Source organism: Tamandua tetradactyla, chromosome 11, assembly GCF_023851605.1.
Source record: "Tamandua tetradactyla isolate mTamTet1 chromosome 11, mTamTet1.pri, whole genome shotgun sequence".
Lineage (NCBI taxonomy): Eukaryota > Metazoa > Chordata > Mammalia > Pilosa > Myrmecophagidae > Tamandua > Tamandua tetradactyla.
In genome coordinates, this window is record NC_135337.1 from 39,627,424 (window position 1) to 39,654,035 (window position 26,612).

A 26,612-nucleotide genomic window follows, 5' to 3' on the forward strand; every position below is an offset into this window, starting at 1 on the left:
AATTGAGGTGTCGAGAAAGCCATGTTTCCTTTGAAGTCTAGAGAGGAAGACTCTATTCCATGCCTCTTTGTTGGCTTCTTGGCAGTGGTTTCTTGGAATCCCTGGTGTTCTCTGCCTCACTTGTCTCATGATGTCCTCCCCTCTGTCTGTCTGTGTCAGATTTCCTATTCTTATAGGGATACCAGTCATAATGGATTAAGAGCCCACCCTGCTCTAGTATGACTTTATTTTAACTTGCCTAATTCCACCTCTGATAACCCTATTTCCAAATAAGGTCACATTCTGAGATACTGGGGATTAGAATATAAATGTATCTTTTTGAGGGACTCAATTCAATCCATAACAGTGTATGAATATATCCAATTTATTTATCCAGTCTACTGTGGATTTCTATTTGGGTTGTTTCTAGTTTCTTGTTATTATGAGCAATTCTGCAACTAATAACCTTAACCATGTCTCCTAGGTCACATGTGCAAGCACTTCTCTCAGGTACATACCTAGGAATGGAGCTGATTTACAAGATATACGTATTGTCAGCTAGACTAAGTGATGCCACATGTTTTCCAAAGGGATTGCTCCTATTTATGTTCCCACAAGGAATGCGTGAGAGTGCCCATTTTCCTCATCCTCTCCAACTCTGCGTATTATTTTGACTTCGTTTTTTTCCGAATCTAGTGAATATGAAATGGTGTCCCATTGTGGTTTCCATTTTTATTTCTCTGATTGCCAATGAGGTTGAAAATCTTTTCGTATGTTTATGGGTCATTTGTGTTCTCATTCACTCAGTAAATATTGTTTGAAAACCATCCATATGCTAGGCACAGTTTGGATCTCTCCGCCATGTCTTTGAAATATCTGTACCTATTGAATTCCTCATTTTTCTATTGAGTTTTTCTTTTTTTTTTTCTTTTTCAGAGGAGCTCATTATATGTTCAGGAAACATCCTTTGTTGATTACGTGTTGCAAAATTGTCTCCAAGTTTGTGGCTTGCCTTTTTATTCTATAGTATTTTTGATGAACAGAAGTTAATTTTAATGTCAAATTTATCCAGTTTTTAAATATATTTTAAAAGCTTTAGAGTTTTCCCTTCACATTTAAGACCTTACTTTCACTTGGAATGGATTTATATTGTGTGCAGTAGGGATCGAATTTCTTCTTTCCTCCTTCCCTCCTTCCCTCCTTCCCTCCCTCTTTTGGCACCATTATTGAATGTTCTATCCTTTGCCTGCTCTTCTACAGAGCCTTCTTTGTCATGAATCATGTCTCTCTCTATATGTGCAGATCTGTTTCTGCATTCTCCCTTCTATTTCATTGTTCTACTTGTCCCTTTCTGTGCCAGTTCCACTGTAACACTGTATTAATTACTTATCATAAAAGAGATAGTAGTGATGATTTTGTAGTTACGTAAATATGCAGTACCTGACATGCATGTGGTAAGCACTCAATAAATGTTGTCTAGTATTTTAGTAGGGAACACATTTTAATGTTATTTTAAACAATATCTAAAGCTCTATAGAGAATTAGTGTACGTTCAACTGAAATAAGCACTTCTTTTTTCATTTGGCCTTACTTACCATGGCAGTCCAGAAACTTAAGAAATATGTCATTGCCTCTGCTCTCCCGAAGCATGTTGGGGAGAGTGAAATGTGAACTGCATAGATTCTTTACTTAGTCTCACTCAGCAGTTTTAGAAAGGTTAAATGAAAGAGGCTTAAATTTGATCATTTTGTTTCCTTTTCAGAATTGAGTTTTAAAAGAGAAAATGATGCTGAGAGAATAAAGAAGCATATTTGGGAAATACTCCAGTGACAGATATCTACAATATCCAGTTTTCTCTACCTTGTTTCTGTTCCATACTTATAAACTTCCTCAGAATCTTTAAAAAATAAACCCATTTAGTTGATGTAAGAGAAGGAAGTGCCACATTTTAACTGTTACTTAAAGAAATGTTCTTTACGCCATTGGTCTTGGATTTCCACAAAATTTTTTATTCCAGATGTTAAATTGTTTTTTCAGAAGCCTTGTTAAAATGCCAGAGCATTGGATTTTTTAAGGCATTTCCAAACCCCAGCTGATTATCACAACACACAAGAATCCAAACTTTCAAAATTCAGCTTTGGCTCTGAAGTATATCAGCAGCTGCAAAAAATATGTGCAAAGGCGCAGGTTCACAGGACTGGGATCTGCTGTCCTTATATGGTAAAACTGTACGTCATTTTCTTTTACTTCCTGGTTATCACACTGAGATTCAGATCAGTTATTTAAAGTATATTGAATTTTCTTGATTTCATCAAAAATAATTGTAGCTCAATAATGTAGCAAGCTGGTATTTAGGTTCTATTATATAATAAGAAGATAAATATTTTAAAATGTCTTTATTTGTATTAATTCATCTCCAAAATATTCACAATGATGAATTTATTTTACATTTTACTCCAACAATATGATCCTAGAATCCATTAATAAAATACCTTTCCTCAAAATATTTTATACATACTCACGATTTCCATTCTTCTTAAGAAGACTCATCATTCCTTACAGAAACAACTTCGTGCTTTCCCAAGCATGGAGAAAACGAAGATCTTCTCCATCCTCTTCATCTCCTACCGGCAGATGCCCCTCATGGTGAGGGCAGGAGAGATGGGCCTGGGGGAGAAAGAAAGGGGGCTTTTGAGTTATGCCACACCAATTGGTGGTGAAGAAGAAGGAAAGGTTTTTTAGACAGGAGAATTGACCGAGCAAAGGCACAGAGGTGCTAATGACCAAGAGAACGTGGTCTTTGGAAGACAGTCTTCCCCTGAGTGGAAGGGACATTGTGGCTTGATATGAGGGACTAACTGAAAAAGAAATGGGAAGTAATTGGTAGAAGATCCTGAAAGGTGAAATTCAGTGTGTTTCCCCGGCAGACTGGTTACTTCTGTGTTCCTTTGTATCAGTTAACAAAGAGCAGTAGAGCATTTAGCATGTTGCTATAGTAGATTCCACAGTCAATAAATTTTTGTTGTCAGGCAGAGTTGAATTATGAAGGCAATTTATAGTAAGCAAGAAACTACCCAGGCTTTAAAATAAAACCTTTAAACTGTTTCGAATTAATTTCTTTTTAAATATATTTTATTCCTACCACTGGCACTATGCCTAGAATTTTTGGTACATGTAGGAATTTAAAACATCAGTCCAATGCCTCTTTCTCTCCTAGGTACTACAAGTACATTCCGTGTTAATGGGATAATTTAGAAGGAAGCCCTAATGATATCTGTGCAGAAAGTTCCTCTCTGCCTGAGTTTGATGGAAATTCTGCTTTAATCCCTTTCTAAATTGCTTGCAGCTATTGATTGGCCTTCATGATGCTGAGGCAAAGGTATCAGCTGATGTTTCTCTGGTTTCTTAAGATTCCTCCTTTCAAAGCAGAAGTCTGCATGACCAGAATACTTCTAAGGAATTCACAGCAGCAGCCTCCATGGGAAGCCTCAGAAGGAGAATTTCATCCTCAAATAGCTCAGCAGTCATCTTCGAGGAAGCTACCAGGAGCTGCAGATGTCTCTTTCACAGTCTTTTTATTTAGAACTGGATAGATTAATTTTCCTGCTGTTCTGGCACCTGGATCTAAACAGATGTACACCGAGCAGGCATTTTGCTAAGGACTGGGGATCCGGAAATGAACAATACAGTCCCTGCCCCAAATGAGCTCACAGACAGTTTAGTGAAGGGGACAGGCAAGAACAGCATTGCCTGGTAATGGAACCATGCAGCAGTACCCTCCTTCCCACCTGCTCCTGTCAGGGCCAGCATTTACTTTCTCAGGCAAACAAGCACCCTACTCAAGGCAGGTTTCTTATCTTTCTAATTGTTTTTCCAGTTACATAGATTCTCTTTGTCCTAATTGACATTTGTAGTTTGTTTTTTAAGACTTCCTCTAAGCTACTTTTTACAGTTATTCCAGATGTTTGATTTATAATTCTTTGTACTAGCTCCTTGCTCTGTTTTGGGAAGGTAACTATTTGTTAAATCGAACAAAAAACTCAGGCCTCTCTTTTGGTAATAACTCTCTTCTAAAAAGGTGTGTGAAAATTTCATTTGGATAATTAATGACATTCTAGACACTGTTTCTTAGACTCCTGCCTCTTGGTCCAGCTGTTACAACCTGTTTCATTGACAAGGGAAGTGGAACATTTTCGTATGCCTTGTGGTGTCTTTTATGAAGTTGTGATAACTTGTATGCTAGGCCAAGACTCAGGTGGTCTGGCCCTGCCAAGGTACTCGATCAATGGACATATGAAGAATATAATTGGGTAGGGTTGTGTCTCAAGACATCATCTCAACACCATGGATGAGGGGTGCTGTCTACAGACCTCTACTCTACTTTACTTTAGTAAAGTACTCTTCTTTAGTATTGCCTTCCTGCTTCCCAGCTCCCATTCATCAGCAGTGATGCCTGCTCCTCGTGGGTCCACATCCCCCAAGTTTCTTACCCAAAGGCGAAAGAATATCTTTCATTGGTTTATTTACATTGGTCTTTAAACAGAAAAGCTATATATATATTTGTGAGATAAAATTAAGTAAAATTTGGAATCAAAGTATTCTTAGAATGAGGTGATGCTGGAAACTAGAAAATTATCTTTTAAACTGCATTCAAAGCATGCATTCTAAACTAAAACATAAATAGTATCTGAACCTAAAAATATTCAATATTAATCTTATTTTCATTTTTCTCAATGGAAAACATCTTCATGATTTTTGTTGGTATATACGTAAGAAAATTGGATCTTCCCAGTTAAGATTCAGCCCAACAATTCAAATAGGGCTGAAGACTTGTGGAGCAATGAGTCATAATCAGTAATTTAAGTTTTGACAAAGCCTTCACAATTGGTTTTGACTAATATATAGCATTTCCTGTAAATAAAACAGAAAGATCATATGTGCATTACAAATAATGCTGAAACAATCTGAAATGCCATTATAGAAGGGAATGCACTTTGCTTTGGCAGCACAGAAGTAACTCCCTGCTGTGGGAGTTCGGTAGCTCTTCAGAAAAGAGGCTGACTTGGTCTAGAATGATGATTGTGAGTTCCAGGTGGAAAAAAGAGAGGATATTTTAGGCAGCATGTGAAAAAGCATAGGGATGTGACAGAAAATCTCCAAAAGAATAGTAGAAAGTTTGATGTGACCAGAACTTAAGGCAAAAGGAGAAAAACGGAATGCCGGCCTGAGATGAATATGCCTTGTCCCACACTGCAGTTGAAGGGAAAACATTGAAAGTGTTTTGTTGGGTGATGACATGATCAGATTTTGCTGCTTGGGAATATCTCTGTTGTAGATTGGAAGGTCAAAACACTGGGTCCAGGGAAACCACTTACGAATACCTACAGTAGTTCATTCCAGAAATCCTGTGAGCCTGGTCTAACAGTGACTGTGGGACTGAAGGGCATTTAGGTTGGACTGTCAGCTCTCTCAGGGCAGGGGTCATGTGTGTCTTTTTCAATTTTCTACTTCTGTTGTGATCCTCAAGTTGATATGGCCCCTTTCTTGCAAGATTTCCATCCTTCCCATTTGACAACTCAGTTTTAGCTGGTTGGTTAGAATTGTCTAATGTAAGAAGCCTTTTCATCACTTCCACTGTTGGAAGTGTCATCAGTGAAGTAAGTAAAAAATTACAATTCAGTGCCCTCAATTGTTTTTTTTCCATACCATGTGTCTCTCTATTTGGCCTTCTAGCTTATGCTGGAAGAACACCTATATTGCTAATGTCTGTATATAATTTTTCTTTTTTCAGAAAGTAAGCTACGTACTATGAAATTCTTTTTAGCAATTTTAAATATCAGCAGATTTATATGTATAGTTATGGAAAGAACTTGAAGAAGTATTTTTACAGTATTTTGTAGAATCTATGTACTTTTATAGATTCTATAGCATACTTTATACTATATGCAATAGTGTATTAAAAAGGAAAAACCCCACAAATCAAAATTATATTTATATGTATTTATAATAACTATGTAAATGCCCAGAAAACAGTATAAAAGGAAATACCTAAATTTAATAACAGTGGTTGCCTCTGGAGGAGAGGCCAGAAGAGGAGGAGAGATCTTTCAGTTAATCTTCATTGTTTGAGTATTTTAACACAAAACTGCAAGAAAAAGGAGAGGGAAGATGGGGAGGAGAAAAAAGAAAAGGAAGATAAGGAAGTAAAGCAGACTGAAGAAAAGTTCTTTCAAGGCAGAAAGTTCCTCGTTCTGTGCTTATGTTCGTCAAAGGCAAAATAAGCTGTGAAGTGTGGTGGTTTGAAGTTATATGGGCCCCAACCGTGTTCTTAAATATAATACATTTCTGTGGGTGTACACATATTGTAAGTAGGACCCTTTGATGCAGTCACTTCAGTTAGAGTGTGTCCCACCTTAACCAGGATGGGTCTTAGTCCTTTATAAGAGAATGAAATTAAGATAGAAAAAGAGAAAGCCACAGGAAGCAAGAAGCTGAAATGGAACCTGGGAGAGACCAGCAGATGCCACCCTGTGCCTAGTCACGTGGCAAAGGAAACAAGGATCACCAGCAGCAAAAGGCTCAGAAAGCCACAGGCTTCAGAGGGAAAGCATCGCCCTGATGATGCCTTGATGTGGACTTTCTTTCAGCCTCAGAATCATAACCAAATAAATCCCTGTTGCTCAACCTGGGCCATTCCACAGTGTTTGCATAAACAGCCTACTAAACTAAAACAGGGAGCATGTCTTGGTCCCCACTGGGAAAAAAGATTTGAGTTCATGAATTATTTTATTATTGCTGCTGACGTTGAGAGTTGTAAAGTAGCAGTGGCTCTGCTACCCAATTTTAAACTTAGAAAAACTGCGTTGTAAACTTGAGCCTGCCTTTGAATAGCTGTGAGCTCAAGCACACTATTTAAATTCTGTGTGCTTATTCTTCCAGCTCAAAAATAGAAGAAATAACACTCACCCATCAAAAGGATGCTTAAGGAGACAAATGACAGATGTAAGCAAAAGAACTGAACTCTTGAATTTATCTACCTATAAGATAGATGTTCTAGTATAATCTCTACATATATATAGTGACAGGCACTGGGTATCTGTTGCATAATGTATACCAATTTTAAATGCGCAGTTATTGTTTAGGCTAATATTGCACAATCCTTGGGTCAATTTTACAAAAACTAACAAATAGTTCTTTCAGTTTCAGGTTTCAAAAAGCCTCCTTTCAGATTTAAATTGACTAGGCAGCCATTATTTTTGGTGCTTAAAAACACAGTGGTAGCCCTTTGGGAATCTCCAATTAGTAGTAGCCATTGTCTAATTAGGTGAAAATGATAATCTAAGAAAGACTATCTATTGTTATAAAAATAGGATATTATAATTCAAGTATATTTCCAGCTGTCACTGAATTGCTGGAAAGCTGCAAGTTTAACTTTCCATTCTGATAGAGTTTTAAAAGAGGTCAGGGTACGTTTTACCACAGTGTCTAGCAATGTGAGTTTATTCAGACCTTTTGGCAGGCATTCCTGCACACTCAAGCTAAATCAGTGAATCATCCATTGTTGGCTGGCTCCGCTCGCAGTTGCTAAGAGATTTTTCAAGCATACTGAGGCCTCATTCTACATGGTATGTAAAAAGGGCAAAATGTATTAAGTTTTTACATCTTTCGTCTTTCTTAATTTGTAATTAAAACTTCACTCCGAATGTTACTACTGGGCAGTGAAAAGTTGATCTGCAACTGGTGGACTAGAACTGATTAAAGGATTATCTAACTATTTGGGAAAATATACAAGAAAACTCCTTGTTCTTAACTTTCCTTGTTGCAAAGGAAATGGAAACATTTAAAACATGGGGACAGACACCAAAAACAAAAGCTTGATTAGGAAGGTCTAAACTTACTTTTAAAATAGATAATGTTTGTTCTTACTATGTTTCAAATAAAGATTTTTAAATTTGTATTAAATATACTGATTTAAATATACTCTCATTAAAATATACTCTATAATTTAACATAGCATTTTAAGGCTTTGATATAATAGATTTTTTAATGTAAAAATTAAAAAGTACAATGAAAAATGAAATGTAGTTTTTCAGCTTGCTCTTTATGAATTTTTAAAGTATATTGCATATAATATGTTCTATATATGTCCTTCCTGAATATTTCAGGTTGGCTTGAACAATAGGAATTTACTGTCCCACGGTGTTGGAAGCTAGAAGTCCAGATTCAAGGTATCAGCAAAACCATGCTTTCTCCAAAGTCTATAGTGATCTAGTTATGACAGTCCCCCATCTCATGGTGACCTCTCTGGCATCCTTACTTCTGGCTTTCACTGACTCCTGCTGACTGACTGTGTCCCAATTTCTTCAAGCTTAGAAGGATTCCAGTCATATGGATTATGGTGCACCCTGATAAGATGTGATCTCATCTAAGGAGGATCTTCAAAGCTCCTATTCACAGATCAGTCCACAGCTTACTGATAATATCTTCAAAGGTCCTAATTACAAGTGGCTTCACACCCACCGAATAGGGGTTTAGGACCTAAACATGTCTTTATGGGGGACATGATTCAATCCCAAACAATGGATTTCGGCGTTAAACCTGGGTTAGGGTCCTGGCTCCCCCATGTCCTACATAATGTCCTAGATGGTGTGAATTATTTACCCCCTTTGGGTTCAGCTGTCACTTCTGCAAACTAAACATAATACACAGCCCACTAGGTTGTTATGGGACTCCAAGGAGGAAACATATCATCCCTGGTACACAGTGGGTCCTGGGTAAATGTCTTCTAAAGTTGTTGGAGGCTAATATCAATATGCTCTTAAATACAACCAAACTCTGCATGTTTAAAGTTGGCAGTATAAGTGTTTTGTTTCTGCATTTTAACAGAGGTGTATTAGGGTGGAGGAGAGGAGAACATTCCTCTCATGTGAGGGACTGGGGGCAGAGGACATGGAGGACTCCTACTCCTTGGGCTTCTTTCTTGCAGATAAATGACGTGTTTATGACTTGGGGCCCCTTGTCTCTCTCTACGAGGGCCCCGCTTTCTCATACAGGACTCCACCTCCTCTTAAGACTTCTATTATTCCGACATACCTTCTCTGTTTACTATTTATTGCTAAAACTTCATTTTAGGGCATTTTAGCTTCAGCCAAGGATCAAGCATTTCCTGGGCCAAATGTGAAGCAGGGAGTGGACCCCGCGTTAGTACCGGCACTGCTGTTGTTCATCCAGAACATTACTTTTTAAGACTTTAGACCAAACTTACAGAAAAATAAGGAGTGACCCTGACACCTGTGTTTGCTTAGAGGCAGTATCTCTGTGTCTGTACTAACAGCCTGATGACGCACACCCTTTACAAAGCCCAATACAGTATTTTTACAGTAAGTTTTTTAACATCAGGGAAAAACAAGATCTTTACCCTAATTGTTTGGCTAGTCCCTCTACTCTTAGCTTCAGCTTTTAACCCCATTTGTTTTTGGTAATCTTTGTTGTGCTAGGTGCAGACCAAATGAAATCAAGTCTATTTGGGCCTGTCTGTTGAATCAAACTGAAGAGAATTGCTAGTGTCTCATCTTCAGGATTATATGAAATGGTAGAGAGCCTGGTAGTTGCTGCAAAAAGAGGGGAGGCATCATAAAATTTAGCAATGGTATCAGCGAAAGGGCATGTCTTTCCTTGCCAAGAAAGAAGATAGGACAGGGTTGTAAATGACGTAGAGTGAGGATGGAATAATCAGCCAGACTCTCCTAGGGGCAGGCCACAGAACCAACCATTCTCTGGCGAAAGCTAAACAAAACCCAAAGCTATAGTTAATAGTACAATTGTTGTAATCTCTCATCAATTGCAACAAAGGTACTACACTAATGTAAAGTTTTAATAATGGGGCATTTATATAGGAACTCTGTTTTCTGCATGACTTTTCTGTAAATCAACGACTTCTCTAAGGAAAAAAAAGTAAAATAAAAAAAAAAGAAAATCCAACCCAAAGGAAAGAAGTTTAGGTTTAATGCCTAAAGAAATGATGTTCTCAAAAATTAAGGAAAATCTTGGGATGGTCTAGATTTTATTACTTTCTACCTTTGGCATAAACTGATTTAAGCTGCAGTGGTGGGGTTCAATAAGAACACTATATGGAAAAACTCCTGTGGCTTTCTGTCCGAGTTTCACTCTGCACTTATAGTTGGTATAACTCAACTTCAGAGAGAGAAAGAGAGAAGGAGAGAGGAAGGGTCGGAGAGAGAAAATTTCCCTCACTTTTTAAATCACAGCTCAGTAGTGTGTTATAAAACACCAAGAACGGAAAAGCCATTACGTGGAATATAAAGAAATACTTGAGTCTACAATATCATTGAGCTCTCGGATTCAGTTTCAGCAGACGTGCTCTGTATTCCCACAAGAGTCTGGAAAATTAGCTCCTATTTTTTTCTGTCTGGAGTTGCAGTTAGTGTTATTATTTGCTCCATGGCTCAATCCAGGTCAGACTGTTCTGCAGTAACATAGGTGGATGTTAAAACAGGGAATCTGTTGAAAAGATTGCGGAGGAACTGCTTCCCTAAAGCAGTTTTGGATGGCAGTTTGATGGCAGTCAGCTATGGTAAGGACAAATGAAGCTTAGCAGTACCTTCTAGAATGTGGTCTTACAGGGTTTGTCACCTGCAGTCCTGTAGGCAGCAGTTTCATATATGTCATTATGATCCAGTGGCATCCTTAAGAAGTGGTTTCTAGAAAAGGAAATTGTTAAATGCTTAATACTTGTGAATTTTAATATTGCTCTGAGTTCTTCTGATTAGCTTTATTTTTGGAATACAATATGCAGTTCATAAAGGAAAATTCCATCAACTGTTTTTTTTTTTTCCAGTGGGCTTAAGCTATTCTAGAAATTTACTGTTAAATACAAGTTATAGAAAGATTTTTTATCCTATCACAAGTAGCAGAAGGAGAAATGTTGTTGTAATTTAAGGTTTAGAAATTGTTTTGTATTAGCTAAAGTGTTTTATTGTCAGTAGTTATAGTTATGTTGTTAAAATCTTACATGTAAATTTTTCCAAGAGTACATGTATCCATTTGTAAGGAGTCACACAAGGGAAACTATATTTTATATGCTCTACCAAGTGAATTATTTTTCTAGTAAACAATTTCACATAAAATAGATTGAAGCATCCATTTATTTTAACAACTATGTTAAATTACAGATTAATGAGCCAAAATAAATTTGAACTGATTTATATTCAGTATTAAGGGAAAAAAACCAGATCTTTTTCCAACTGAGGATAGACATTTTTTTTTTTCTTTTGTGAATAACATGTTTTCCCCCTTAATAAATTTAGGACTTGCCTGAATTGCAGCCAGCCATAAGAATCCTTTGTGCAGAAATGTTCAATGTTATATTGACTAAGGAGCAACTTGGGGGTTGAAAAATAGATCAGTATTTCAGTTTCTGACTTCAGACTATTTTTAAAGTAAGGTGCCGAGAGTTCCAATTGAGAAATCTCAAGTGCTCCAGGCTTCTGTCCCTGGAAATAAGATCCCTAAATAGTAGAGCTTTGGGATGTTTAGAGGCCCTTCCAGAAATGAGCCTTCAAGTACAGTGTGTCTTGTACGTTTTGAATGGATCATCTCAGATTTTTCTTGGATGCAGCTATGCTAATTTGTTGTACTGTTTTTCTGTAACTCTATTTGGTAAACCCAGGAGTTGACATGTCCAAGGGAAAATGCGCTCAAGCTGGCTATCTTTGCTGACCAGATGAAACACCAGGAGGTCCTGAGGGAGAGCCCCAGGTCTCGGCCAACACACACAGGTCCCTTCTTATCACTTGGAACAGACGTTCCTCTGAGTGCCCGTACACAGCTTTCTTAAGAGAGCAGGTATCTGTTAAGGTTAAACTAATATTTTTGGAACAAAAATGAGAATTCTGAGAAGATTTTTATTAGTTAATAGTGTTTTCTAGAAATGAAACCTCTAGGTCAGCTGTATCTGCCAGAAAATCCACAAAGCGCTTTTATATTTTAGTAATTGTAACTGAGATTATAGATTTCAAAAGAAAATATCAAATTAATCTGAGGCTAAAACAGTTTGTACATACTGTCTTTTGAAAATATTTTGTCTGTAAAAAAATTTGGAAAGTAGTTTCATTTGCTATTAGGTGAAAGACTGAGGAAAATATTTTGCACTTAGAACCTGGCTGGAAGAGAGAAATGGGAGATGAATTTTTAAAAAGACTACATTTTCAGAACACATTGAAAAAGAATTAGGTGCAGGATGGTTTGTGAAAATGTTTTATTTCAAGTTAGGTAGTAATAGTGCTTCTTTTTAGAATTAACATAAAGCTAAATATCTGATTCTTCCATAAGAATTTAAAAATAGTTCAAAGTTGCTTCTCTGAAAATCAAGGTAAAATTATATTGGTGCTTCATTGCAACCCTTTTTCCTTAATATAAGCGCTAACCATACAATTCTGTATGTGTTGTTAAAACTATCGTTAGTGATTTTGATTTATTTAGTCGTTCTCCAAAGCTCCCAGAAAGTGAATAAATCCAGGTAAAAAGTTATCAGTAATATTTTCAATGAATTTCATTTTCAATTAATTTCAAGTTTTCATGGTAGGATCTCTTCTCCTTGGCTCTCATAGGTTCTTGGAAAAAGGAAAGAGTTCTGTCATTTTATTGTTAGACTATGTCAACACAGTATATTATTACAGCTACTTTTAAGCACTCAAAGTCTATTTCTACAAAGCACCAAAATTTACTGAGGAAAGGTTTCAATCTCGGTTAGTGTACTTGGAAATGTTCACTATTTAGCTCAATGTTCTAGCATTAAATAATGAAGCTTTAGAAACCCTATTTGCCTCCCACATCTTGAAGATGTAATCACATCATGGGGATTGATCATATCCCTGCTTTGATTTTTATGTTTTCCATTTATGCACCATTATGTTGCTGAAGGGATATAAGGCAGTTTAGAAGGATTTATAAAATACAAGGTCGAATCAATCAAAAAATGGGCGAAGAAAGATGAGAATAATAAATATCAGGTAGAGCCAAGAACACAGTTAAAAATCTGCATGACTTACAAACTGACCCAGGTGGATCACAAATTCCACTCTAAGCTTTCCTACTGTCAACATAAAGAGGCAAACCTGATTAGTATAGAGGAGTGAGTGTCATTATTAAGCTCAGAGAAGAGTTTCCTCCTGGGAACTCCATATAGACAGTATGTAATGATGTCAGTCGCATCATCTACCACATTTTAGGAAGATGCAATGATGAGTTCCGTGGGCCCCAGCCTCATAAAGCCCCTCGGTGGATATTGGGAGACACCGCACAAGGTTCAATTCAGTGAGAACAGTTCTGTTGAGAAACACCCATGTTGTTCTTCTGAATTACTTAATTCAAATGTACCTTATAGTGTTTCTGGAAGAGAAGACTGTGTGTCCTTCAGGCATTCCTCCCTGATCATTTTTGATAAATACGGCCAGTGAGCTCAAGACTGTATTCTCGGACAAGTGGCTGGGAAAGGCAAAACAAGACCAAGTGTCTCCAAAGAGAAGAATCTTTGAATCAACTCAGGCATGTAGACAAAAAAGTGGGCCTTCATGACCCCAGAGTTAAAAAAAATCCTTTTATAGGGCTGCTATAGATGCTATCTAAATAAAAAATATATAAGGTACAACATCTGGACTTCCCATGACCAAAAAGAATCCCACCAAATCATCCATTGAACTTGGGCTGTGTGGTTTCCTTGTGTTGTCTCTAAGATGAAGTAGGAGAACTACACACCCAGGTGATTAAATGGTTTATTTCCTCCAGATTATTTATAAGGCAAATAAAAAGCAAAATAACTTTGGTTTTGGGATGCTTCAACTGTAATCCCTTTTTCTGGTTACTACAAGCTACAAGCTAGTAGGTTGTTTGTCTTAAATAAATCTTTATAAAGAACACTTGGCTTTCTGCTATCTGTAGCAGAAGAACAAGCATTCATTTCTTCCAAAAGCAATATAGGATCAGTTGGAAATAAGTTGAAAAAGTAGAGGAGCCAGAATATACCCAGTCTTTTATTCCTTTTGCATCCTCCTGTTTCTTTCTGCCCAAAAAAAGCTTGCACATGGAGTATGGGAGGTGGGGACTCTTTATTTCCTCATGTTTCCTTTAAAAAGGAGGTCATTGAAGTGACCATTCTCATCTTTTTATCCATGGGCAGATGTGCTTATCCTCTTGGTCAGGTCACATTTTGACTAGATTGGTGAGTCACTTTGCCTCAAATATAGTAAATAGATTCTACTTTGTTTCTCTTTGCTGAGTAGAAAGAATGTGCTGTGTCCTTCTTTTTCCTCTTGCCCTGTAGAATGCCTCAGGTAGGCAAGGAGAATGGAGGGTAGTGCAATAGGGTTTTTAAATCAGAGCTGTGCTCTTATAGACCTGGCTAGAAGGCAGGAGACCTCACCAGGTCTCCAATCTGGCCATTTCCTGGGTGTACTGAATAAAACTGATATGTGATCCCCATTTGTCCTTGTGTCTCTTCTTAAATAGCTATGGAGTGGGGGAAAGGAGGCGGATGGGTAATTGACACCCGTAATGGTGGACAGTCAAAGCAAGGACGCTGGAGCAGAAGTTGAGCTGACATAATGTAGACAAATATGTAACCGTATATTCCTTTCCATCCTTCAAATATAAAATTACTGGAGCTTCTTTTTTTCTCTAAGTAATAAAGATGCTTCTGTGAATACAGGAATGCTAGAAATTGATAGGTTTCCTAGAAGTGTCATGTTTGGTTACACATTCTTTTGCTATGATCACTGAACCATATGAGCATTATTGAAATGGAAGTTTTTTTATTACACTGCCTAAAATTTCTTCTCTAACCCTCATGCCTTCATTCCCCTTTTGAGGTCTAATTCCACCTCCAGCTAGAACACAGATTCCCTCAGAGCAAAGATGGCATCTTTGTCATATCATTCATTCATCACTTGCTCATTTTTTCATTCCACAAATACTTGTTGCCCCCACCACCACCACCAATCTGTAAGCACTGTGCCCAGCCCAGTAGTGCTATAGCCATTGATGATGAAAGAAAAGGCATTGCTGAGCTTCACCAAAGTTTAGTCTCTGGTGAAGACAGTCTTGTCAAGAACATGTCAACTAAGAAAGTAAAGCATTCAGCACAAAGCCTGACCCAGCATCAGCCACTAGCATGTGTCAGTTCAGTAGACAAGTCAGTCAACAGTGATGATGGTGGCACGTAGCCTGTCTTGTAGGATTTTCATGTAGATTGTCTGGACTTCCAGGTTAAAAATTCTTAGATAGTAAGTATTTAATGAACATTAACTGTGCATAAGGGGCCATGCTAAGTCCTTTACATGTAGCATTTTATTTATCACAATAACCCTGCTAGATAAAAATGACTTTTAATGCCCATTTTACAGATAGGGAAACTGAGGCTCAGAGTATAAGTAACTCACGTAAGGTCTCAGAGCCAATAATTGTCAAAACAAGGGTTTAAACTGAACTTTTCAATTCCAAAGCCTATGAATTTAACCACTTTGCAATGTGGTCTCTCAGGGATTGTCAATTTGAATTGCTTTCAATGAATCCTGGGCCACTAAGAAGTTAACAAAGAGGCCCGCTATCTGGAAACCAAATACTCTACATGGAAAGTAGATGAAAATCGCTTCATCAGGAGCATAGTGAAGGTGACACTTTCTTCTTTTTTTTATCATTTTTCAGAAAACCTTTGATTGCCCTGGAGTGGTAAACTGTATTAGGACTTTTCTGTATGCTACTCTAAATAAGATAAATAAGAGACACCTATGGGGTTTTTTTTTCCATGTCATAATTTTTAATTTTATAATATTCACTTGTGTGATATAGCATCATTTATCTGACTAATTCCTCATTGTTAGATATTTAAGTTGTGCCCTTTTTTTCCCACTAATATATTATTATGAAAAAGTTAAAACACAAGCATGGAAAATAATACCATGAACTTCCATATATCTATTGTATAGATTCAGTAATTATCAAGATTTTGCTACATTGACTTTTTCAATTCCACCTCGCCCCCCATTTTTTTCTGAAGTATTATAAAGCAAGTTTCAGGCATTGTCATTTCATTCCCACAACTTCAATTTGCATTTCATATGCTTATGGGTATTTTCTTAAAGAAACATAATGACATTAACATACTTAATGCTAACAGTCGTTCTTTTGAATCACTAATACCAGTCCATGATCAATTTGCCCCTATTGTCTCAAACATGTATTTATGGGTTCTTATAATGTTTTCATGATTTTTTTTTTGCATGTAAAATGTTCTTTTATACTTTTCTAAGGAATCTAATGATTCTGGAAATATGTTTAGAAATGGGATTAGGAAAAAAAAGCAAGCAAATTTTTTTAAAATGCTGTTTTCCCACCATGTTTCCTGTTTCATTTCTGAGGAGGAAAAGGTGTACACTGATTAGAATTATTTTTATGCAATAACTTTGCATTCAGCCATTAGAGTATTTCTATCCTCTTGTAGTTTGACTTTTACTGTCTACTTATGTCACTTGCATTTATAAAGCTAAGTGTTCAAGAGACATTTTATTTTCTCCTGAACGGTAATAATAAGAGTAGCAATGGCTGAAGTTTGTTGAAAGCTTGCTATGTGCCAGACATTCTGCTAAAGCTGTTACACAGATTATTTCATTTAATCCTCACAGCAATCCTATTACTTAGTATTTGTCATAATCCCCACTTTACAGATAAGGAACAGAGGTTGGAAAGGTTGAGAACAAGGCCAGGCTGATTCCATTGTCCATGAACTCAACTTTTCTCCTAGACCCCACCCTGCCAGGCTGGGCTGACTTCAAAGTAAACTACCACCAGATCGGAGGTTTTGTCTTGGTTAAGGCTTTATCATCCAAATATACAGGTTTCCACAGGCATAGTGATTTGAGTAATAGACTGGCATATTTTCCAACTTGATAATACTCTTTAAAATTTTATTTAAAATGAGGTAGTGCTCCTAAAAGCAAATTATTAAAGAGCTCGGTCATTCAGCTACAATTTGCTGTCAGTTTTACTGGCCTTTTATTTTTTTCTAAAATATTCCTGGTTTTCTTCACTAGGCCTAAATGGGATGTTTTTTTCTCCAGTCTTTCTGAATTTGTTTTTACTTCAAGTTAGAAATCCTCCATGAATGTAGTTATGGTTCCATGTTTCCCTTGCTTTGCTCTGTAGCCAGTGGCTTTGACCCCCTCTGTGAGTGTTCTCAGGCAGACTTCCAGCTCTATTGGAATTAACAGCTATATAAAAACTTAACACTTTAAGTAACATTTAAATAAATCCTAAAGGAGTTTTGCCACGCTCACTTTCTGCTCCCTCGGCTGCTAACATCACCAGGATGATTAAGAATCACAAATTCTTACCAAACTAATTTCTAGAGCATCCATTTATTTGTTAAGGAATGGAATGCTGGTCCTCATTGTTCTAATGGAAAGAAGCACTTAAGCTGTGAGAAATTATATAATAATGTACAGAGGTTACAAAGGGAACCAGGGAGGGCAGGCCACGGTGGCTCAGCAGGTAAGAATGCTTGCCTGCCATGCCAGAGGACCCAGGTTCAATTCCCGGTGCCTGCCCAAATAAAAAAACAAAAAAACACAAACAAAGGGAACCAGGGAAGCAAAATAACATTTTAAGTACATAGGCTTGAGCCTTTCACTTCTACTTGTGAAGGGTTAACTGCTACAGGAATTTCCTTCCTGCCTTAACCAATTAGGTAACTGGACCAAAAATACAAAACGATGGTTTTCAGACACTGTATAATAGGCAACATAGGACTGTGATCCCTGAGAAATGGGAAACAAATGAAGTGACCCCTACAATTGCCCTAGCCTACTATCTGGAAACCGTTTCCGGGTCACTGCAGGAGGAGGGGAAACAGAACAGAGCCCACTGGTCTTGCTGAATTGACCAGAGTTTGGAGAGACCAAGACAGTAATATTTGTAGGGCAAAGTACTGGAGATGAAGGAGCTGCACAGGGAGCATTTTGGAAATCAGCAGAGGAGTTCCTTGAGTGTCTGGCTGAGTGTTTGCATATGTGTACTAGAACTACCCACAGCCAAAGAATCACCAGCAAACAATAGACCCAACAACTCACACAGAGCTGGGAATAGCTCATGTTCCCACCAACCAGCGTGGACTGATGTCCTAATATACATGGTATTGGGTAGAGTTCTCAGAAGAGCTTTGCTTTAATAGTGAGGGTAAGTCAGCCCCATTATAAAGTCTTCTCTGCAATCAACAAAATGAGAAAATTCAAAAGCATTCCTGAAAGGATGAGACTGATCCAAAAGTTATTTAACGACTTGCAGTATAATCCAACAGTGTTTTAAGAAATTCCTCAAACTATGCCACACAAATATGTAAAACTTTGCAGTGTGTCTACTATCTTTTTAAAGGCATGCAAAGAAGCAGGAAAATATGACCTACATTCAGGAGGAAAATCAATTCAATAGAAAGAGACTTGTAAATGGTAAAGGTGATGGAATTAGTAGGCAAGGATCTCAATCATAAATATGCCCAAGGATGTAAAAGAAAACTGAACATGATGAGGCAAAACATGGAAGGTATAAAAAAAGACCCCATTTTTTGAAATTTATTGAAATGAAAAATGTATCATAAATGGAAAATACTCCGGATATGATTATGTTCAGATTAGACATTATGGGAGGAAAAAAAATCGGTGAATTTGAAGACATAGCAATAGAAACTTTCCAAAAGGAGCACAGAAAAAAAGTTGAAAAAAGAAATGAACAAAGTCTTGCTGAACTGTTGAACAAGCAACATTCATGTAATTACATTCCCAGAAACGGGTTGCAATGGAGACAGTATTTCAAGAAATAACGACTGAATATTTTCCAGAGCTGATGAAAACTATAAGCCCAAAATGCTCAATGAATCTAAGCAGAAGAAACCATAAAGAAAGCCAAACTAAGACACATTGTCTTAGTTTCCAGGACTGCTATGACAAATACCACAAGCCGGTTGGCTGAAACAACAGGAATTTATTGTTTCAAATTTGGAGGCTGAAAGTCCTTCCTCCAAAGTCGGTAGCATTCTGGTGGCGACTTACAGTCTCTGTCCCTGTCACAGGGTGATCTGTCTCCTTTCTCCTCTGGTCACCAAACTTCCTCTGCTTTGTTTTTTTGGCATGGACAGGCTCCAGGAATCATACCCAAGTCTCCAGCATGGCAGGTAAGAATTCTGCTACTGCACCACCCCTTCCTCTGCTTTTGAGAACTTCTGATATATTGGATTAAGGCCAACCCTGATTCAATTTTAATTCACCTTAATATTATCTTCAGAGGTCCTATTTACAAATGGGTCCACACCCACCAGAATGGGGTTAGGACTTGAAAATCTTATTTACAAATGAGTTCACACCCATAGGACAGGGTGTTAGGACCTGAACATGTCTTTGTGGGAACACGATTCAGTCTACCACACACATCGCAATCAGATTGCTGAAAACCGGTGATGAAGAGGAAAATCTTAAAAGCAACCAGAGGAAAAAAAGACAGATTGTATATGGAGGAACAAAGATAAGAATCACAGCAGAATTCTCTTTAGAAACTATGCAGGCCAGAAGACAATATAGTGCTTGAAGAGAAAAACCAACTGTCAAAATAGAATTCAGTATCCACAGAAAGTATCTTTCAGATCCATATTTTTCTGAAACCCATGGGGCCAAATGTGTAAACTGAAAATTACATAACACACCCACATGGATCTGAAATAGCACCCTATAATCAAACACATTAATATATGTGCAGCAAAACTTATGAATATTCATTTTAAGTGAGATGAAGCCTATAAATATCTTCATGTCAGGTCACATCTTGTCACCAAATGAGTTTTGGCACTAAATTAAAAAGAAAAAAAAAAAGATCCTTGGTTTTCAGCACATTGCAATTTTGGAATTGAAAGTTAGGAAACATTGTGCTAATTACTTTTTTAGGTTCTCCCTACATTACTTCTAGTCCTCACCAAACATATTATTAGTCCAGTTGTGCTAAAGCTGAGGCTCGGAGAAGTGAAGTGATGGAGCCACTCCCAAGTGTAAGAGACCCTTGTCTGCTCCTTGAGGTGATGGAAGACATGAAGTGGAGGGAGAGATCTTTGGTCCTCTAAGCACCTCCTACCAAAGGCACCGTCCCCTGCTATCATGTAATGCAAAGACACCATTTAGTGAAGCCCAGGGAGATTTTATACCTCATGGAATCTAAGCACTGACATGGGAAGCCTGCAGTAGAAGGGAACTAGCCAACATCTTGTCCTGAACTCTAGGATGCAACAGTGTGGTGCATGGACTCCTGTTGGGCTTAATGTTCAAGCATCCCTCCCTACAACAGTTGAGTTGGTTGAGAAAGAAGGCATGAGAGCGTACGGCAATTAATGCAAATGGATCTCATAAGTGGGACCAAAATATATGGCCGCAGAAGGCAACATGGACCAAGGAACTGAACACCTGCAAGAATGTAGCCATTTCAGCTATGGCAGTGCCAGTGACCTAAAATCTAGGACCGCAGTGGGATGAGTGTTTATCCAAGCAGGTGCCAGGACAGGGGGCTGTGCGAGTCTCAGTGTACATGTCAACCAGAAAGAAAAGAGGTGGAGAGGAAGGCAGAAGTACCTTAATTTGACCATGGTTAAATCTAAAGTAATTAAGAAATCACTGAATTTGACTGCGTTTACCTGGATCGTTTTCTGTCTCTGGAAAATATGCCTTGGATAGGAAAATCAAGTTACATTTTGTCGAAACTGAATTTGTGGTTTTTAAAACTATCTACTACATGTTACTTAATCTTGTGGGGCCTCTGTTTCACCATCTGTTAAACAGGGAAAATACTAGTTTCAAGGAGAAATTTGCAGGAAAAAAATGCTTTACACATTTAAAAGCAAATTTCAAGTGTAAATGTTTAGGATTTTAAATGGATGAGAGTTCTGTTTGAGGAAAATCACTCTGGCTACATGATGAATTAGAGATGGGAAAGCCAGCCATTAGGAGGAGTTAGAAAGTTAGGAAGCTTTTGTAATTATGTAGGCAACGGGGAATGCAGCCATTGTTAGGAAATTGCAATGTATTTGGGTTCAAGAGCCTTTGTAGTGATAGAAACATGGAGAAGGGTGAGGAATTAGGGAGGAGTCAAAGATGACTCCAAGGTTCCAAGTGACTCAGGACAGGGAGGACATTAACTGAGTTGGAAAGTAAGAATGCCAGCAAGTTTGGGGAAAAGACGAGTTCAGTGAAGAGCAGGCTGAATTTAAGGTAAACAGATGCTCTGAAAAAGAAGAGAAAAGCTGATAATAGTGTAGTGATTAAGAGTGAGGGTGTGGTGTAGTTCCGGAAGCAGACTCTTGTGCCAGTTACACAAGCTCTCAGTGCCTCAGTTTCCTCTTCTGTAGAATGGTGGTACAAATAGTACATACTTCATGAGTTTGTGATGAAGCGTGAATGTAAGGTCACCCAAGTGCACACAGAAGGGTGCCATCTTTAAATGTTGGCTGTTGCAGCCATTGTTGGTGGAAGGGCAGTGAGGAGGGAAGGAGCACTGCTCACTGCTCTCAGAGGCGGAAAACACAGCTCTGAAATATGCAGATACAACCGGTGACTCTGAACAAGGTATTGTATTGGGCCTCAGTTTGCTCATCTGTGAAAACAGAAAGATTGGATAACTCTGTATAAGGCCCCTTACAGCTCTCCTCATTATATATATTCACTTCTATTGAGGCTGAAAGACAAAATTGCAGTGGATAAACCACAATGAAAATAATTTAGTCACAGATAATGGAGAAGTCGATTAGGTTCTAATGTAAGGCATTTTTTATATTTAAAGCAATTTAGGAAATTTAGGTAAAGGTAAAATAGGTTTTTTTTTTAAATTCACCTCTAGATGCTTTTTTCTTTTAATGTGAGTTTCAACCGCGTTATTTTAGTGGCCTTTTCTGTTAGTCAGAATTTTTTTTTTTTTCTGTATTTCAGGTAAATGTATGGAGGTATCTCCTGTTATGCTTGGCTTAGTGATGTCACAAAACAGCTGTGTGGATGCTTACTTAGTTTGCAAGAATAGGGATTTCATTTGCTGGGATTTCTACTTGCTAAAAAGAATCCCAGGCTCCAAAGACAGGGTACTAATTGCTATTTTTCTTTATAAGCCTTACAAAGCTGTGTACAATCCTCTTTGCCTTATGTTACTAGACATTTTTATTGATAAGGACATGCTAAGTGCAGAAACAAAGCTAAGGTTTGCATTTGACATAAGTGGAGAGAAGTTTATGAGGAACAGCCTTTAAGGAGGAGACCGTATAAAATGACCCTGTTTTAGTTTGCTAAAAGTGCCAGAATGCAACACACCAGAGATGCATCGGCTTTTAATAAGTGGATTTATTTAGTTAAAATTGTATAGTTCTTCAGAGGAAAGGCAGCTAGCTTTCACCTGAGGCTCTCTGCTACCCGGAAGGCGCATAGCAGCATCTGCTGGTTTTCACTCCTGGCTTCTGGGTTCCGCTGGCTTTCCCGAGGGCAATTCCTTTCTGCGTGTCCCAACATCTGGGCTGAGCTGCGAATGCTGAGATGAGTTATGCTGAGCTGCTTGGCCTGTGCTGCGTTGAACTCTTTTCTGACTTCTCCCCATCAAACCTCCAGCTAACGAAACCAAACCTCACTCGTTATGTAAGGCACGCCCCCCCCAGCCAACCACAAAGGCAATCAGCCACAGGTGAACGCCACATACCGCAATGGAACAATGGGGCATCATCACCCGGCCAAGGTGACACCTGAACCCAACCACCGTAGACCCCCCTTCATAGTTTACATCTGCTCTATCATCTTGCCTTCAGCAGGGGAAATTTCTTCCACCCTCATTAACGTCTTACTTTTTCTGTTTTTCAAAATTTGATAACCGCTTCAGTATATTGAACAAAATCAGTTTTCATTTACATCCTTTGTAAATGGAAATACTCAAAATGTGGTTAAAATAATGTAATGGAGTCCAATAAGCCACCTATAAAATTTGTCCAATTACTGTATTACCTTATATTCATGTTGAAAAAGTCATTCATATGACCAGTTTTGAATTCACTTAGATACATTCTTGAAATGTTCAGCTGTTCAGAAATTAGAGGTTAAGTACAAAAACTGTGTCACCGTTTATACTCTATTTTTTCCAGTTTTTCATGTGGGCAGGTTTCAAATATTAATGAAGAGGAAGACAGATTGTCAAGCTTACTTGGGAAGTCAGTTATCGATCTTCAAATAAATTGCTCAAAATTCTTGCTGAGTCTGTTTGGGTGTATTGCACGTGTGTGTGTGTGTACACACATGCGTACCCATGTGTGAGACAGAGACAAAAAGAGAATAGGAGACAGAAAGAAGGAAGGAGAGGTGTTATGCTTCCCAAAGGAACCTTAGGGGAAATCTAGCGGACTTTTTTGACTAGCATTGATTTTAAAAATGTTTTCTTGTCAATATCAGCTGAAAAACACCTGCACCATCAGTTCTGCATTGTGCAGAAACCCCTAAAAATATGCCTGTCTACGTAATGTTGTAAGGCATCCTTGTCCTCACTCTTGGCTCCCAATACCACACCACATTTACACAGTGGTCTTTGGGTTTCATCTGATAACAGATGGCTCCTCATTTAGGCCATGAAAAGTTGAAAGTCCCATAAATATGAACGTTATAAATTAAGTCTGGTAATTGAATTCTGGAGCCTAGGGAGACAAAATTCAAATATACATATATATATATAATATGTTAATCATTTTATATTCATTATTCTTGAGCTTTTGAAATAGAAGCAACTTTTTATTTGTAGTCTTTTTCTTCCTTCTCTGTTTTTCAAAAATAATTTTATTGAGATATCTTCATGCACCGTATAGTCCATCCATAGTGTACAGTCAGTGACACACAATATCATCAAATAATTGTGTATTAATCACCATGATCATTTTTAGAACATTTGTATCACACTAGAAAAAGAAATAAAAAGAAAAAATTCATACCATACCCCTTATCCCTCCCTCTCGTTGACCACTAATATTTCAATCTACCCAAATTTTTTACCCCTTATCCCCCCCATTATTTATTTATGTTCCCTTGTTTTTTCACTTAGACACAAAGTTTTCATTATCAAATGGTCGCATTGTAAAAGCCGATCATTATACAGACGTCTTCAAGAATCAAGGCTACTGGAAAACAGTTCAGCAGTTTCAGGTACTTCCCTCCAGCCATTCCAATACACCATAAACTAAGAAGGAATATCTATATAATGTATAAGAATAACCTCTAGCATAACCTCTTGCCTTTGAAATCTCTCAGCCATGGAAACTTTATTTTGTCTCATTTCTCTCTTCCCCCTTTTGGTCAAGAAGGCTTTCTTAATCCCATGATGCTGGTCCTGGCTCATCCCAGTGGTCCTGTCCCACATTGTCAGGGAGATTTACACCCCCGGGGAGTCGTGTCACATGTAGGGGGGAGGGCAGTGAGTTCACCTATCGAGTTAGCTTAGAGAATGGAACCATAGCTGAGCAACAAAAGAGGTTCTCTGGAGGTGACAGGCATAATTATAAGTAGGCTTAGCTTCTCCTTTGCAGGAGTAACTTTTATAGGGGTGAACCCCAAGATCGAGGGCTCAGCCTATTGAATTGGTTGTCCCCACTGCTAGAGAGAATATTGGGTATTTCCCATAGGGGGAAGTTGAATATTTCTTCTTTTCTCCCCAGTCGCCCAAGGGGACTTTGCAAATACTTTTTTATTCTCTTCCCAAATTACTCTAAGATGTATCAAGGCATCATACTAACCTGGACAAATCAACAAGATCTCATGCCCTGTTCAAGATTCCATGTACTTATGGCATTCAAATGAACTGACCATACAAGTAAATTAGATAATGTGCTACCCAAAATATAAATTCTACACCAAATAAACTTACCTTCCTTTGGTCTCACACAGAAGTTAAAATTTCAAAATATGGACCGTATCATCCTTTATCCTATATTTGTAGTCTTAGTACTGACTTTTCACCTCAAAAACATTTCTAATGAATTAGGAATCTTGTTATGCTGAAGTAGGGGTGCTTGGATTCTAGTCTTACTTTGCCACTATGACTGAAGAATGTTACTTAAAACTAGTGGGATGTGATCTCCTGATTTGTACAGTAGCTAAGAGCGCTTCTGTTTTAACATTTCGCGTTTCTATAAGTTATATATCGTGTGCTAGTTTCTTTTCTTTAAATTTTCCAGTCCAGGAGTTTATCACATGCATATCTACATCTAGTTTTGACATATAATAGATAATCAATAAACTTTTGTTATGTGAATGGTTTATTTTGATGGATTCTGAAATTACATAATTTTGCAACTTTTATTATATTGGGCTATTATTCATTTTTATTTTCCTTGAATCATTTTTGTTGCTTTAACATTTACTTCCTTTCTTCCATGACTTTGGGCATGATTTAGAGTTGGTTTTTTATATGTTCTCACTGAGGTGTTTCAGAGAGGAAGCTGCAAGAAAAACTCACTACTTCTAATCTTGGTCATTTAAAAAAAAGATAGACGCAAATATTTTCATAATCAGAAAAGAATCCAGGAAATGAATTTTACCTTATACAACTTGATTCTACTGGTGGAAAAAAACCATTCTGGGTATGTTAGCAGTTTATTCCAAACTGTTTGTACTGTGGAAATAAATATCCCAACTGTACCCTTTGGAACACTATCCGGATAGATACAAACCTTTAGTACCTGAGATTTGGGAGACCTACCCTTTCTTCTAAGGCTCTTAGGTGGATTTTTTTCTCTCTTAGGTGGATATATTGAATAGAAAAAAATTATAGGAAAATAGTTGCTTCTTATTTGATGAAAGAATTTCAAAGTAAGACATTTGTTCCCTTATCTATATTTTTTTAGCATCAGACATTTTCTATTAATCTTTAAATGGAGAATAAACTATTTAGTTGAATTTTGGATAGACGGTTTAAATAGTGTATTCCATAGTGCATATATTGAACTTCGTGTATTTTCATTATTTAATACCCTATTGCAGCAGTGGTTTAATGTGCCATTTATAATGGAGAGACAATTAATTAGTTATTCTAGTTAAAAACAAACTTTAAAGCATTTAGTAGATTTTATGTTAACATTTGTTCTGAGAGACTAATTCAAGATTTATAAGATTCCTTTTGAACTCCAGAATAAATAAATGAAGGTAAAGGAAGTCAAAACTTCCCAGTGTTGAGGGAAAAAACCTTGCTTTTTAACTTCCTATGAATGGCAGTGTTGTTCAGTGCCATTAGTACAGGGAAACCAAGACCGGGTTATTCCATACTTGGCCTTATTTTTGTTTTTAAAGAATGTCGGAAAATTTGGAAATGAATGTTTTTTCTTTTTTTTTTCCCTCAGTACCTCATGGATTCTGACCTTTTCCTTTAAACTAGTTTAGTATGTGTTTCCCTTGAAATTGGTCATTGACCCAAAAATAAGTTTGATTTTCTTTTTCCATGATCTTCTCAAAAGGATTCTGTTAACAGCATACTAAATTGTATTACAAACTTACTGAACAAGTGCTTTGAATTCTGAACAGCCTTGG

The 26,612-nt window shown here is 37.5% G+C and overlaps 1 protein-coding gene across 2 annotated transcripts in view; it reads left to right on the forward strand.

Annotated features, from left to right (window-relative positions):
- The window catches only part of DDAH1 (dimethylarginine dimethylaminohydrolase 1), a 172,040-nt gene that overhangs the window by 75,233 nt on the left and 70,195 nt on the right, over nt 1-26,612 (forward strand). Inside the window, exon 1 of one of the 2 annotated variants that reach the window (XM_077120414.1) lies at nt 10,308-10,573. The exons of the other annotated variant lie outside the window; for it this stretch is intronic. Coding sequence (XP_076976529.1) covers nt 10,571-10,573 — 3 coding nt within the window. The 5' untranslated portion in view covers nt 10,308-10,570. Of the gene's footprint in view, nt 1-10,307; nt 10,574-26,612 lie in introns of those variants that run through there. 2 annotated transcript variants of the gene reach the window in all.